Genomic DNA, 16,014 nt, shown 5'->3' with positions numbered 1-16,014 from the left:
TGGCGTGTTTGATTCTTTCTGCAACGTAATATAGTCAGGCAATAGTAAATATACTCTTTCTTTCTCTCTGCGTTGATTTGGATTTACACGATGCCCTCTCCTTCCTCCCCACTTTGTTACGCGACAACCGGTTTCTTTCCTACAACTGATCACCGCGTTGTACGACGCTGAACCGCGTTGAGACGACGCATCGGTTAGATTTATATAAACTCTTTGTTTATGATGCAGTACAAAGCCTCTTCCGTCTCCCGTTTTTTTTTTTACATCCGCCTCGCCCCTTCTCCTCGTGGGGCGAACGCGATAAAGCTCGTTCGTTTTGTAACTTTAATGCCCGTTGCTTGTTACGCGCGCGCGCGCGCGCGCGTTCGCGCAAATCGTCCCGGAAGTTTCGTCCGGCGTTAATGAAGCTCGATCCTTCGCAAGGCGAACGTTGCGTAACGCGAAATGCCGAAGCGAATGCGCGTTGTGGGTCCTCGAAGGCACGGAGATTGATAAAGATAAACTAACACTATAGAACCGGGATCAGGATACCAGGGATTTTGTAACAGGGATAAAATTCAAGGCAGCATCGCTCGAGTTATACGTAGTGAAAGCTGCCCGGGATCTTTTCAGAAGGGTATCAACGGGTAACCGTCAAAGATTCTTGACGATTCGCTAATACATTTAAGTATCGCACAGAAGTTATTTTAGTAATTGCTTGACTTGTCATAACACTCGATAGTGCAGCGTACTGGACTTGGTCAGACCCGCGCCTCGCTGATCGCGGATTACGCAGCGTCGGATGCGACTCGACGGACGCAGCTTCGTTAATCATTTGAGCGGTATATCGGGTGTCTCTAAAGTGTCTCTGAAAAAAGAAATTCTGCGGCTTGGAAGTAGAAAAGTACAGCAAGTGTTTGATATTATCTGAATATACGACTCTTCTTCCAAGGCATAGATTTGGTATCAAGATAGCTAGTTCTTCATGCAACATGCAACAATGTTGTGTAATATTAAAAAACGGCGAGACACGTACTTCGCAAGATATGTTCACCTTATGAATTAGAGACGATTAACGTCCAAATGATTAATCCGCCAGAAAAAAAAACCGCTGTGGAGAACGCTCGCGCGAAAACTAAGGACTCGTGTGCTCCGACGATGACGTTCATAGCTTTGAATCTTGCACACCCACCTGTTCTCCGCGTCTCACCCACCCCCTATGGCCATTTCGTTACAGCCATTCCGTAAGATCAGCCATTTTACCTACCTACTTGGTTTCTCGCTTACTCGTATCTATCTACCTATCGTTCTTCTCTTCCTTCCGCTCGTAGAAGCGCACTGACTTCATTCGAGGAATTTATTGGCCTCTCTCTCTCTCTCTCTCGCGTTTCTCTTGAGCTCCTCTATCTCCCTCCTTCTCCCTCATCCTCGCGAATCTGGCTATGGACGTTCATCCGTCATAAGCGCAGCCACTTTTTCCCTCTACCGTAGTTCCTTGGTACCACAATCTACGGACACCATGAATACTCGAACCTTCGTCCTTTCTAATCTGTTAATCACCGGGTATCAAGGCTTCTCGGTAACATAGAAAATCTTGGTGTCACGAAATCTTAAATCTACCTCGTAATATCATACCACAGACATAGTACGACATATCGTGAATGATACCATGGATTTACAGTATTTCCGGCATCACGTGATCATGCGCGAGATCCGAGAAACGCGATCTGAGGGAGGAGGCAGGACGAGAGAGCGCCCAGCCGGCGATGGTCTACCGCGGCTGACCCATATTGCTGCTATTATTACTGCTGCCACTATTGCTGCTGAGACTCATGTGCGGCTTAAGGCTATGTATGATCTTGACGTGGGCGACCATGTTGTCCTTTCTGGTGAATTCCTTGTAGCAGACCGGGCAGGGGTAGTACTTGACGTTAGGCTTGTGCGAGGTGACGTAGTGCCGGCAGAAGTTGCTGATGTGTGTGTACGTGCGATGGCACACGGTGCACCGATAAACGTCGCCCTCCTTCACGCAGAAGTCCCGCACCGAGCCCTCCGTGCGTTCATTCTCGGCCTTGAACGAGCCCTCGAAGTCGCTCTGACTGATCTCGGCCTCGCCGGCCATCACGCTAAGTATGGCACTGCTTATACTGTCCTTCGACATCGCCTTCGTTTCCATCTCGGTGTCCGAGTGTTGCTGTTGCTGCTGATCGTCGCCCATCGCGGCGGCGGTCGACGCGGCCTTACCCTGCAGCGTCGACGTGCTGAACTCCTTGCGAAAGCATCGCTCGAAGTTGATGCGGATATGAGTCGGCGGCTCGCCGCTATCGCCACCGCCGCTCGACGTCTCCTCCAATTCTGAAACGAAGAGACTTCGATCCTTTAAATCGCCCTCCATGCCACCGCGCGGTATAATATATGTTCGTGCAAGCATTAGACACGCGGTAGGAGTTCGTTTATCAGAAGGCCATCAATCATTAAATTCTTGCTCGGTTTCCAGAATGGTATCACAGACGGATAGTATTCCAGACATTTCGAGTTATCGATTTCCCAATGTTATCTGCGTTTGTATGATAGATCCTCGATACCGAGGGATCTGCTCGTCGGTCTCTTGACTCTCTTTACATTATTGAAGATCGTGTCCTTCATCCAACTTCATCTCTGTATCTTACTGATTAGGTAAGAATATATAGCGTTGCACGATCGCTTCCTTTGTACAAACTCCACCGCGGACGTTCTGATAAACGGAGTTCTACCGCGCATCTCGTGACTACGTATCTCTGTGTACGATGTACTGTATTGGCACAACGTATTCTCTATATTTGTGGGGGGAAGCAAGAGGAAGGGTAGAGCCAGCAAAAAAGAGTCACCGTGTTTGAATCGGCCGTCTCAGTCAACTTCTGTCCCGCGTTAAAGGATACTTCACGACTACGGCGACACGCCCTCTCCATGTCGTTTCCCGCCCCCGCTCGCGTCGTCTATCCCCCTTCAGACAGACTCTTTACACTTTCACGCATCCTCTCACGCCGGTTGCAAAACCAAACGGTTCCCGGCAACGTCAGTCTTTCCCTCTTTCTCTCCCCGGGGCTTCCTAGCTCTTCACGCGTCCTTCCTTTTTCTCTCTCTCACGCACGCGTCCCACGTGTATCTTCTGTCACGCATCCACCATACACACGCACCCTCCCACCTCCCCATTCGCCCGATGAACATTTCACACGCGCTTGCATACCCGCGAGCACACGTACAAGCCCATAGAAGATCCGCGTATATGCGGGATGTGTCGCCCGGCACGGCACTTCCATTCCGATTGTAGATTCCGAAGGGGGGAAACTGTGAGAATTATTGTGTGGCAATTGTTCGAACGTCAAGAAGCTCGTCGAGGATTTTACCTCGAGTTGACGACCGATCAAAGCGCTTCGCGCACGATCGACTCGTGGCTCGTGAACCAGCGACGTTCAGACATTCGAACAAAGTGCAAGTCGACATGTATGTAATTCGAGGAAGTAGAACCCCGTCAAAGTGGTGCTCGCAACTTGGAATCTACGATCGGCAGGAAGAACTCTCCCGTGCCCTTCGACGGATACAACCCGTATATATACGCGTATTAGGCGACCACGCATATGCAAAATTGATTAATAAGATCAGCGACACATGTGCACACTTTAACCAACCCCCCCGCCCCCTTCGGTCCAGTACGTCCAGTCAGTCTGCTTGTATTCATCTCTACGGGAAAACGATCCATCGAGATCGAGGACGTTCGAGAGAAAAAAAAAGCAATTTCTTTTCTCCTCCTTGCGTGTTTCGTTCGACTTGACTTAGCTTTATAAAAATTTTCGTTTGAATTTAATTTTTTTTTTACACACGTGATTACTACGTGATTCTAACACAATATATCGTTATATAATCCGCTTTCGACTTCCGGCGTCACATCCTTCTACATCCGGCTTTTCTCTCATACTCCGGCACACATTCTTTCGGAACGGTTTTCCGTCTTTTCGTTCTATCTATTTTTTTTTTATGCATCTATCGACTTTCGACTTCGATCCTTTTTTTTTTCGTTCTACGTTGTATTTTTTTTTCTAGCGGCTGGCCTCCCTAACTCCCTCGCTTCCCCCGCGCAAAAGCTTAAAAATCTTTCAGAATGATGGTGACTCAGATAATCTCAACTCACCTGCGCCAAAAGTGAACAAAGCGATCACGGTCACTATTGAAACGAGATCATCTCCGACGACATCTTCGAAGCACTCTCTTTCTCTCTCTCTCCCGCGCGCGCGCGCACGTAACATTTTTTTTTATAAATAGAAAAAAAAGAAACGTCACACTATTTATCTCTCTTCTGATTTCTCTCTTTCTTGATTTTGCCACTCCTCTTTCTATATTTTTATACACATTAATCTATCTATCCTGCTTCTACTTTTATCTCTCGTTTTTTTTTGCTATTCATCTTTTCTCATTGTCGTCATTATCGTCTAAAGCAACGAGAAGAACGCAAGAGAAGACGGAAACGATAAACCTGCCGACAATGTGTCGTCCGTTGTTTTACTCATTACCATCATTATCATCGTCATCGTTATTATCGCAATCATCATCGACGCGTTTACGTCTCTCCTCTCTTTCTCTCTCTCTCTCTTCCTCTTTGCCGTTTGTCTTTTTTCGCGATTAAAAAGAAAAAAAAAGTGAAACTACTCTATCTTCCTTGCAACGAACGAGCGTAAAAGAAGTTAACCAGCGTTCAAGGTGTGAAAAATCAGACAATAAAAAAAAAATAAGCACCGCTAAAAGCTGGCTCCACCCCCTCCTGTTACCATTTTGGCCAATGGCAGCGAAGCATTTCTTTTTCCATTCGTGCGGAGAAGAGAGCATGAGGGGGGTGAACACGGTATGTATAAGGGGATGTTAGCGGAGAAGTTTAAGGGGGTTAAGAGAGGGCTAGAGAGAGGTTCGAGGCATCGAACAGAGAGCGACAGGTGCGGTGCGGCAGAGAGAAGACACAGATTGATCATGAAGAGGCGAGACAAGGAGAGGTGGCTGATTCTGTGCTACCAAGAATGAAGGGGGGAAAAAAGGGAGGTCAGGAATGAGGCGCTGCGCATTGGCCGAGCGTGAGAATTACGTATGGGTTATATATATATATGTATGTATCTAGATATATCTATATATATTATGTATGTACGTCGTCGACGAGAACAATGACTCGACGGCGCGAGTGCAATGGGTTTCATTAGAGATTAATTAATTTCGCAGACGTTCGCACAGAGGGGAGTTCCCTTTCCCGGTTTTTTTTTTCACCGGGGTGTCGTGGTAACAACATCCCGGGTTCCGAACGCGAATTCTCGATTAACGAGACGACGGCCCGTTTATTTCTCTCTTTCTCTCTCTCTCTCTCGCTCACTCTCTCTCTCTTTCTATATGGATATTTTCGTCTATTTTTATATCCTTTTTTTGTCTCGATTTTCGTCCCTTCTCGCGATTTGCCGCGAACGCCGCGCGCGCGCGTATCGATACATGACATCCCACACGTGCGACTACCATCAGACGCACCGCTCGCGCTTGGCATCGGAAAGGGAAATTGCTTTACTATTTTTATTTTTATTTTATTTTTTTCAAAATTCTTCCGGATGCAGATTTTGCTCTCGCGTCAGAATTATTTTCTTCTATCTCGTTCTTTTTCTTTACGTGCGCGTTTCGTTTCGAAAATGGGCAGAGGTAAAGCGCGAGAGATCTCGAAGCGCGGCGCGGCTTTGGTCAGCGCGCTGCGACTGAACGAAAATCGCGGATTTATGTTAGGTCGCGAGGGTCGCGAGTCCCCTGGCTAGCTCCTAAAAGAAAAAAAAATAGCGGAAGGAGCGCGCCTGCAGGAGTGCGACAACGACTGGCCGAGCCGCTCTCGGCAAGGCAGCTCGAGAGAAGTCTGAAAAGTCAAATTCATTAGCAGCACATTAGGATAAAAGCCGTCGTCCACGACGGCGACGACGCCGCGTGATTGTAGAAGGTAGATCCGCGCCGAGCATCGTCGCGCGAAGTGTGACGCGAAGTCTCGAGACTTGGTTGCAAAATTGATTGTGGGTATATCGAGAGAGCCCTTCCGGACCGGGCTTCCGAGATTCTCAGACGTCGTCGATCGACCTCGACGAATCGTGCGAGAGAGCCGTAAGAGTCGTTCTCACGTAGAGAGTCTACAGCGTCGTCCATAATGCCGCGCAAGGTTCGCTTACTTGTTTGCTTGCTTGCTTGCTCCTCGGGGGCGCGTTCACAAGAAACGAATAAGCATTTGGACGGCACAAAAGCGAGTTCTTTCCCCGTCCTTTGGGTTCGCACGGAGAAGAATATTCGACAACAAACGCATTAATCCAGAATTAATGCGCTCAATTCAAATCTTAATTTTGCAGTTATTTATTTTAAAAACGAGTAACGCCAATATGTACCTTTTTTTTTAACTATAAAATTTAGAAATGTCACAGTACAATGGATCTAGATAATCTAACATTCTTCTCCGCGCCCGCGTTGTACATGGGAATCACATTTCACTCCATGCTAAGACATCTGATGGGGTATCGTTCCGCGATTAAACGCGCGACTTTATTATCTTTTGCATCCATAAAATTACGCGATTTCTTACTAAAATGTAATTATGGTTAACCCTCAGACGCACGTTGCGTTCAACGCTACATCTTGTGTAATGACTTACCTTGTGTAATTTTTATACAAACGCATCTTTTAAAAAATCAACAATTATAAATATAGAATTTTACAGGAGTAAGAAATATTTTCTATGCAACATTGCGATTGTTCGAGGGTTAACTAAAGAATTTACTCCAATAGATCTATGTATATAAATTCAAATTTTTTAAAAGTAAAAAAATGTTCTTAAATGGAAATCTCTAATAGATCCAAAGATATAAAACAATTGCAAATTTATTACATATAGAATATATAGAACAGTCAAATCTGAAGGAGTTAATATTTTACTAAATATACATTTACACGTCTGCTTAATTAATAATATAAAGTGTGTATGAACAGTTGTATAATCAATCGTATAATTAATTACAATTTGCAAACGCGCGCAGCTCTCCGTTTGATAGATAAAATATGCAACGATATCTAAGGGATGCTCTGGTAAATCACGTAAATCGCGTGAAATTTGTTGTTCGCGCTGTATATAGTAGGGAATATTAGCAATGCAAGGCTTCTCTGTATGGAAGTCGAGTAAGCTGAAGGTCTTACCTTGCTTGAAACCATCACTCCCCTGCCTACTGTGCGGCCGCGCGAATGTCTCATCCGAGGCTAGAATCAACAACGACGAAATGATCAGTTCCAATTTTCAAATTTTAATTCAACGTTATATCGCACATCGTCGCGTTTCCGTACCTTGCGCCGAGGTGCTGGGCGTCGGTTCCGGTTCTCGTTTGACCCGCGTGACTGGCGGTTCCGGCGTATCGGTACCGTTCTCCGTAGGCTCGTCTCTCCTCGCCGACATAGATCCCGAAGAGGCCGTGGCGGCGGCAGAGGAATTATTGGCGGCCGTTGCAGAATTGTTGGAAGAGGAGGTGCCTCTCACGTTGCCGTTACCGCTAACCTCGCTCTGAAAGTCCAGTCCCATCTTCATCTCCATCATCTCGGGCGAGCCCTGGACTAGATCAGCGCCAGAGCAGGACTGCAAATCCTGACCGCCGACCTCGCCGATCGGCGTGTCCGATGAGCCGCTCAACTTCCTGGGTCTGCCGCGTTTCCTTTTTGGCGCCGTCAGTGCCGAGCCAAGCAATGGATGGCTGGACATATGGTGGAACCTCTTCTGCGCGACATGATGATGATGCGGACCGATTTGGTTGATCCGATGGAGACTGGGCGGTGGCGGCGCCACCGCGTTCTGGTTGCCGCCCAACAGCGAGGACGTGATGCTTGGCAAATCGCACTTGTCCTCATTTACCTCGGTCAGGCCCTTTATCCTCAGCGACTCGGCGACTCGCAAAAAGGCGGTCAGTCGATCTTGATCGACGCTCACTTCGCCGCGGTACATGAAGTCCAGGAGGCTGCGCATGTCCACATATGGAACGTCCTTGAGAATGACTATCGGGTGCTTGTCGGGGTGTCCAACGAACAGGGCCTGTAAATACAAATTGACATATTAATTTATAATATTTTTTTTTTTTTTAATAAATTGCAAATTGTACATGTAGCAATTTTACATTACACTCTATTTCTTTAAAAAGTTGTGTCAGTGTTAATAAGAATCCAATTTCAATCCATCATAAAATCAACTTGAGATACTGCCGTTTTATTGTGAAATCAATTAAATTAAATAAATTAATTAAATATAAACGACTGGCGACAGTAATTGCTGTCTAATTAATTCGTCTAAAGTGTCTATTTCTTTAAGTGTTAATTTAAAATAAATTACAGACACGAAAAGTCTGACCCACCTGAAAGTAGGGGCTACACGCCGACAGCACCATCTTATGCGCCCTGAGTAGCTGGCCCTCAACGGCCAGCGTGACATCGACGAATGACTCGTCGTGCAACAGCTGGTCGAAGACGGAGAGCAGATTGCTCTGGTGGTTGTTCCAGCGCAGACAAAATCTCTGCGACGCCATCGCTTCGCTTCTCAGATCCGCCAGGTTGCCGTTGATGTCCGCTAACATGGGGGGACCTGGCTGTTCGCCGCCGCTTTGCCGCCGTTGCCACTGCCACTGCTGCCGCCGCCACTTCGTCCTCGTTCCTTCTTCTGTTCCTCCACACCGCCACCACCTTCTACGACGATGAAGCCACTCGCTCTTGCTCGTGCTGCTGCTCCTTCTACTACTCGTCCTCGTGCTGCTCTGCTCCTCATCGGCCAAGAATTATCGTGCCCGTCTTACTCGTGACCTGTCACAGAATGAATAGTAACGTGAAGGAGGAGGTGTCCCTCTTAAATCTAATTGTCTTAAATCTCAATCGAATCTCGAATACATTGAAAGTTTAATAAAACTCTAATATCAGAATATATAATTGTTAAAAGATAATTCCTTATTGCTGATAAGAGTTGCAAAATAATTAATGTCTTCGAGTTAAAATATATTGAAATATAATTTTTAACGAGTAAAGAGTTATTGGAGCAGGTGCTCTGCATGCTCCGAGAGTGTTCAAAGCCACAAAAGCGATTCTAAAGAAAGGATGGCAATACGATGGGAGGATGGACGTGGGATGTACGACCCTGGAGGGCGTAGGCAGAAAACGAATAGGCGAGTCACTTGGCTTGTGTGCCTTTTATGCAATTCTCTCCTCTCACCCCTTCCATTTGCGGTCATCACGTACGTGACATTTTATCTCTAGATGAGAGGTGAGAGACGATCTATTGAAATTAAATGAAGATGAAAATATTCTCCTCTGTTTCCATTAAAAATTCTATTTGCAATTTCTTCACTTCCAATCATAATTTTTATCGAAGTTATAATTAATTAGTTATCATATAATATTCGATAATTATAATACGTATTACTTTAGCGGTATTGTAATCCCTTTAAACTTTAGAGTATTCTATGTATTTTTAAAAATCTCAACTTATTTTTATAATAATAATACTCGCATGAGATTTCACGGTTTTTCATGTGTTTGGCGTAATTACGTTTATATCACGTAGCAATGTATGTGATTGAAAGATGAAAAACGATCAGAAGGGGACGGAGGAAAGCCTCGGAAAGTCTCTTCAGTCGGATCGTCGCCATGGAGAGAAGAGGTCGTCGGGTCGGCCGAGGGAATCAATAGCATTTTCTACGCATTCGGATCGATACCGGGACCCGCTGGTGCTTTCGCGCGCAAATCACGCTACATGTATGTAGATGGCTGCATCGTGCGAGACACCGCGGAGATAAATCGGCAGGACCGTTTCCGTGAAGCGAAACGGCGGGAAGAATTCGATAGAATAAATTTAATTACTCAACGATAAGTTAGAAATAAATATTTAATTCGAAGAATGTATAACTGAAAAGTTATATAGTATAACTGAGATATAGTCGTCGTTGTCAATGTCAACGCAATTCCTATTCCAAATTTCTATTTCCTCGCAGATTGCCTCGCGTGCCTCGATATCGTCCACCTGCGTCGTCGCGCGTATGCACGCATGCACACCGTTGCATATGGCGTATGGATGCAGGATGGTTGCGCGACCTTGTGCGACCTTGTCGGTGACCAGAGCGCGAGTGTACGTACGGTTTTCACGGTGAATGGCAGCCCGACACCATGGCGAGGCGAGAGGCGAGACGGTGCGGCGACCGATAGAGAGACAGAGAGAGAGAGAAAGAGAGATGTGAGATCGATCTTTAACGTGTTCGGGGATCGGCGAACTCTACCCAGGGGGGAAACGCGTCGAATTATATTACGGCATCCGAGGGGTATCAATTAACCCGCGAAAGCGGAAAACGCCCGCGGCGAGATCGGATTACGCGGCCGAACGCGTATATAACGATCGCATTCGCCCGCTGCGAATCTTTCTCGTCTGGTCATCCGCAAATCCGGGAACGAACGGGAGAAAGACAGCCGGGAAAATTCTCGATTATCGACTCGATGATAATTCCGAGACACCTGTACGCGGCTGATAATTTTAGAATAAAACGCATTGCGTGCAATTAAGGCACAGCACGCTGATCTCGCGATAAGAAATACGATCCTGCTCGTAATACTTAATAGATCGAGACAACAAACTCTCTCACGCATATTTTTCGAACATTTCATAACAGCATTAATACGTCAGTTTGATCGCAAAATATATAATAAATGCATCATATATTATTACGTCTTTATTAATTTTATCTCGGAATTGATTTTTGAAGTTTCTGCCTTCCAAATTATCCGTGAGATCACGAGCGGTTTTCTATACGTTACGTATTCCTGCATCGCTCACTCGTGCAACTAATTGACTTTCGTGTTATTTGAAACCTGGCTTTGTCAGGGAAATATAGGGACAAAAATAAATCCCGTGAGCGCCGATCAATGAGTGAACCTCGCCGAAGTTAACATAACTAAATTCCACGCTCGAATTTGACGTCACACAGGGCTCGGGGACCAAGTTCCTTTGAAACTATATCTCAAACAGGTAAATCTAATATTGCGTCGATATTGCAAACGGTAGTGCACCGTGCATCGATTTCCTAAAGCATCGGCATCGCCTGTGACAATTAATATGTGCATCCACGATTATACAAATCACTTTGCCCCTTATACCAAAGTCTCTTTCGCGAAAAAAAAAAAAAAAGAAACGCAGTTATCTCCTTTATTGACGCGACCGGCGGCGCGCGCTGTTGGGAGTATCGGTGTCTGGGATTTTCGCGAGAAGGTGGTACCTGACGCGAGGGAAGGACCGGGCAGACGTAAATGAAGATCACGACAGTGTACACAACTGCGCGTTCCCCGAAACGCAGAACGTACCGGGTAAAAACCGGCACCGAATGTCGGATGCTCTCTCGCTCTCGTGTTTACTTAGCCGCTCCGATACTCGCGTTGATACTCTCGGCCGGTTTCTCTCTTCTCCTCTCTTCCGTTCTGCTCTTTCCTCTTATATTTTTTTTTCTCTTTCGGCTACACGGGAACACACGCGCGCGCACGTACGCGTGTGCAAAAAGAAGACCCAAAATATGTGAATTCGATGACGCCGTGAGATTAATCCGATATTGCTTCATCCGAGCGGGCGCAAACATTATAATCGCAAATATGTCGACTGTGATCATTAAAAAATATATATATATTTATTTTAATTTCAGATAAAAAATAAAATAATATTGCTATAATCTCGTAGAATTTATATTTCTAAATTAATTATAAGATTATTTTCCCGGCGCGTTTTTATAAGCTCGAGCGCGAAAGGCTCAAACGCGCGAATTCATTCCTCCAATTCGCGCGTTGAAACGACGTAAATAAAAATCACGCTGCAATCAACATATTACAGCTCTCACGGTATGGTCTCGCGTATTCACGTCTACTGCTCGATTAGTCTACTTTCCGCGAGCTTAATTAAATAACAAAAAAAATGTTATCCTCTCGCAAGTATCTAATCATCTCAGGTGGAAATGCTAATAATTATAAGATCTATCTCCCCTCCTCCTCCGTGCCATATTCTCAATTTTCGTCTCTCGTATTTCGTACGATCGACACCTGGTATTCATTTATATCACATGACGAAACGGGCTGCTCTCGCTGCCTAATATTGGCTGTACATTAATTTCTAGACGAGACGTACGCCTTTGCACGCTCATCCTACAAGTCATGGCGCGCCATGCACGCCTACACGCGTGCGCGTGCACGCGCGCATAGTGAACCTGCACGTCGCTTGTTAGATCAGCGATTCTCAACTAGTCCGCTCGAGGCTGCGTCTCGCTGCGTCTCGCGCAACCCTATCTATCATTCCGAGTAAACATCATAATGGTAAAAAAAAAAAAAAAAAAATCCTCCGTATAGCAACAAGACGGCTGAAGGAGACATTATGTAACACAGATGAGCGGTGGATAAGCTAAAAATTCGATGCTCGCACATCTCATAATTATTTCGTATCGAGTGACCGACGGACTCAACACTATTCAAATTTAATGATAGCCAAAGACTGGGGAGCTTGGAAGTTTAGGAGCTTGCGCATTTCGATTTGTTGTTGTAAACACACATCGCGAGATACCGATAATCCCGCCAATCCTGCGCGACGATATGGGCGCGCGCGCGCGACGAACGAGCGCGCGGAGCGGCTGCATTCTCGCGCGCGAGCGCGGGGCGCTCTCATGGCCACGCGTTGCGTAATCAGCGCGACGGAGTGGTCACGCCGCCGCCGCGCGAGGTACAAAACGAACAACGACAAACAAGCGGGCGTACACGCACTCGCTCTGGCGCGCCGCGTGAATACCGCTGCGCGTTTCGGAGACTCCGTCTCGGCTGGTTTCGGCCGCGCTCGGCCGTCCCCGACGACGAAATAGCTCAGCCTCTCTCTTTCTCTCTTCCCTCGTCTCGCGTCTATGTTCTTCTTCCGCGTACTTCGCGAGGATACGCGCGTTTCCGCAAAAACGGACCGGCTGACTTCGGCTCGTCGGTGGCGAGAAATCACACGTTCCGCGCGCGTCCTCTTCTTCATTTTTGTTTTCGTTCTACATTACAAATGATCTTCAAATAAAAATACAAATGTCCGTTTAATGTATTTCATTCTTATAAATTCGTGTTTCTTGTAAAACTAGAAATTTGCGACGAATTTATACCGCGCGTACGTATCTGTGTACGGCAAACATTTTTTCGCCCGACCGCTTGCCTCCCTCGTCCCCAAAATACATCTACGACTTAATAATCACGCATCTATTTTTCTCTCTCTTAATCCTTTTCCTTTTTCATCTCGGCTGCTCCTGCCGCTCGCAAGAAGGCGAGAGATACGGATCGATTAGAGGAACATTCCGCTGAGTCAGCTGCTCAAGGATGTACGTGTCCGGTCGGCGAAATCACTCGTGCCGGGATTCCGTCACGGTGCAACACGCGCCTCTTATTTCTCTTTTCGCCCTCTCTCTCTCTCTCTCCCTCCCGACCCTCACCCGGTCCGTCCCTCTTCGTCGCCCACCCTCCTGGCCTTTCCGTCGCGCGCACGCGCGCGAAGTGCGGGAAGGAAGACCGGCGCGAATATTACCGCGATTGCGACATCCGCGCCGCGCGCGCGGCGATTCCTCGAGCTCGCGATTTACGTGACTCGCAGCCGCGATCTCGTCGCCTTCGCGCTACTTCGCTTAGGCGCGAAGGGGGGCACGGAGGAAGGATAAGGAGCAAGAGGGGGAGGAGGAGAGAAGCGCGCGGACGCGGTGGAGAGGAAAGGGGGAGAGAAAATCGCGCGCGACGAGGACGCGCATCCGGAGATGACGCGCTTCGTCCTACAAATAGGGGGTTGCTGCATCGATTGGCCGAATTTCGATGGCAGGATCGAGGTCGAAATCCGGCGGAAGGGAAAAGAGAGAAAGAGGAGAAAGAGAAGGGGTCGAGCGCAGATACCAGAGTGTTTCCCCGACGAAGAAAATTGAAATTCAAAGTTTTCTCGGCTCTCTGTCTCCTCTTCCCAAAGCTCGTATTCGTCTACCTCACATTTCGGCGTTTGACATGCGACGCGACGTAACGAGATATTTTTCTATCGCAATTTAAACTATATAAAATTGTCGCGTACGACTAAATTCCATTTCGTGATGAATCGAAGGGCTAGGCTCGAATCCAGTTTCTGGCGTAAAGTCTCTCTAATACCTTCCATCTCGTGCGACTATAATAATCAGGGCAAGGAAAACACAAGGTCGTAAGCGGCGCAATTACATCGTTAATTAGCAATTATGCGATAGCGCACAACTGCCGTAGCGACTCTTTCGTCGATTCCATCCGTGCTATTTCTTTTGCAAAAGCGCTAAATGCATTCTTCCGATTAAAATTGTCTCTCCCTTTCCCCCTAATGTTAAAAATTTCTCTTTATAATATTACATACATTTGTATTAATTGTCATTACTTTGTATTAACAATATTTTAATCGTCACGAAGATACTTGACGCGATCGCTTCTTCTCCCCTCCGCGCGTGGGACTGCGATAATAATAACAATTCGAGGAGGACGAATGCACTCGGATATCTGTTCCCTCTGTCACACCTCCACCCACTGGGGGAGTGCCAGGATGCGCTTGGAACGACGATATACACACATTCTTTGACGCACACGCCTGCGTGCGTCACGAATGCACGCACGCATACGAGGTGTCCACACAAAATCCTTACAATAAACGCGCAATCGAAAATGTCAGAAAGCATTCTATAGAAAGCAATTTCTATAGAAAGAATGCAGGAAGCGCTATCTCGTAGAATTTGTAACTCAATTATTCCTCGCTATGACAACTGAATAATAGCCGCGAGCGTTATTTGCAAAGACAATTAGACGTTGAAAAGCCACGAGAGGACATTCCTTATCTTGGCTAGCGGGAATTATTACTCTGTGGGCGCGTGATGGAGTTTACGGCGACAAAGTATCGCTCTTCGGGTACACCGCCGTGCGGGCGGACGGACGAGCGGGCGGGGTTTCCCAGTACACCCTGTATATCTGGCGCGTCAACCAGTGTGTATGTCGTGTGTATGTGTATGTGTATGTGGAAGCGCCGTCAGTCAGCGCAGGTACTGCTCATTCCGTTAGCCGCGGCGTGCCACCAGGTACGACGGAGTTAACGGAGAATTTCGCGACGCGCGGGGGGGCAACCGCGGGCCCTGCCGGCCGCGCCGCGCCGCGCCGCGCCGAGCCGAGCACACACAGCCGTGTCCCACATTTTCGAAGCTTCGCGAAGAGAAGCGGCGCGATACTCCCGATTCGCACGCTCGCGCACGCCCGGGATTAACCTCAAGTTAGTCTAGTTAGGACGATTCGCAGTCACCGTCGCCAATTTCTATACAGACATACGAACGCTTTTTAAAAGAAAATTGAATATAATTATTACTATTATTCTAGTTTTCGTTTGTACAAATATATCGAAACGAAAAAAAGATTTGATCCCCGCCGACACACGCGCCGCGCGTTTAAGAATCCCTCACCGAGTCGACCCCTCATGCGCGCTCGCTGCTCGGAGCGGCCATCTTTGTGGCTCCGCATCCCGCTCTGCCCCCCGAGCCTCCGGCAAGTCCTACATCTCCCAGCCCTCTCCGACGTCCCTCTCGCCCTCTCGCCAACCCTCCCGGCGACGGCGATGACGACGCTCGACCTCGCCGCGCGCATTGGCGCCCATCCCGCAAAAATTCTTTCAGCCTCGCAAAAATTTCACACGCTCGTATAATAAGAATGTGTACTGTAGCAATCTCCTGACATCGACGTTATCTCCCACTCGTATATTCTTGTAATTAACACCCAAGTATCTTAGCTCGCTGCAGCTTACGATTCTTTTCGAATCGAATTCAGTTGAAATCTCGACTAACCCGCTAACACACAATTAATGTCTAACAATAAGGATGATGTGAGATTAATTGTAGCGATTGTGAGGAAAAACGAGGGAGTTTTACGAGTTTTCCTCACGCCGTTCGCGACGCCGTCGTGCGT

At 47.1% G+C, this 16,014-nt stretch overlaps 1 protein-coding gene across 4 annotated transcripts in view; it reads right to left on the bottom strand.

Moving 5' to 3' along the window:
* LOC105452310 (protein tramtrack, beta isoform) overlaps nucleotides 1–16,014 on the bottom strand; it is a 46,033-nt gene that overhangs the window by 21,549 nt on the left and 8,470 nt on the right. For 3 of the 4 annotated variants that reach the window (XM_011693291.1, XM_011693289.1, XM_011693290.1), the window contains exons 2-4: nucleotides 8,400–8,841; nucleotides 7,348–8,083; nucleotides 7,204–7,263 (exon numbers count right to left, since the gene is read on the bottom strand). In XM_011693291.1, coding sequence (XP_011691593.1) covers nucleotides 7,204–7,263; nucleotides 7,348–8,083; nucleotides 8,400–8,618 — 1,015 coding nt within the window. In that variant the 5' untranslated portion in view covers nucleotides 8,619–8,841. Of the gene's footprint in view, nucleotides 1–1,072; nucleotides 2,335–7,203; nucleotides 7,264–7,347; nucleotides 8,084–8,399; nucleotides 8,842–16,014 lie in introns of those variants that run through there. The other variant, XM_011693292.1, reaches the window with a different exon arrangement.

Source organism: Wasmannia auropunctata, unplaced genomic scaffold (assembly GCF_000956235.1).
Source record: "Wasmannia auropunctata unplaced genomic scaffold, wasmannia.A_1.0 LD336033.1, whole genome shotgun sequence".
NCBI classification, from domain to species: Eukaryota; Metazoa; Arthropoda; class Insecta; order Hymenoptera; family Formicidae; genus Wasmannia; species Wasmannia auropunctata.
Note: the sequence above shows the minus strand (reverse complement) of the source record. Positions and strands in the feature narration are given on the sequence as shown.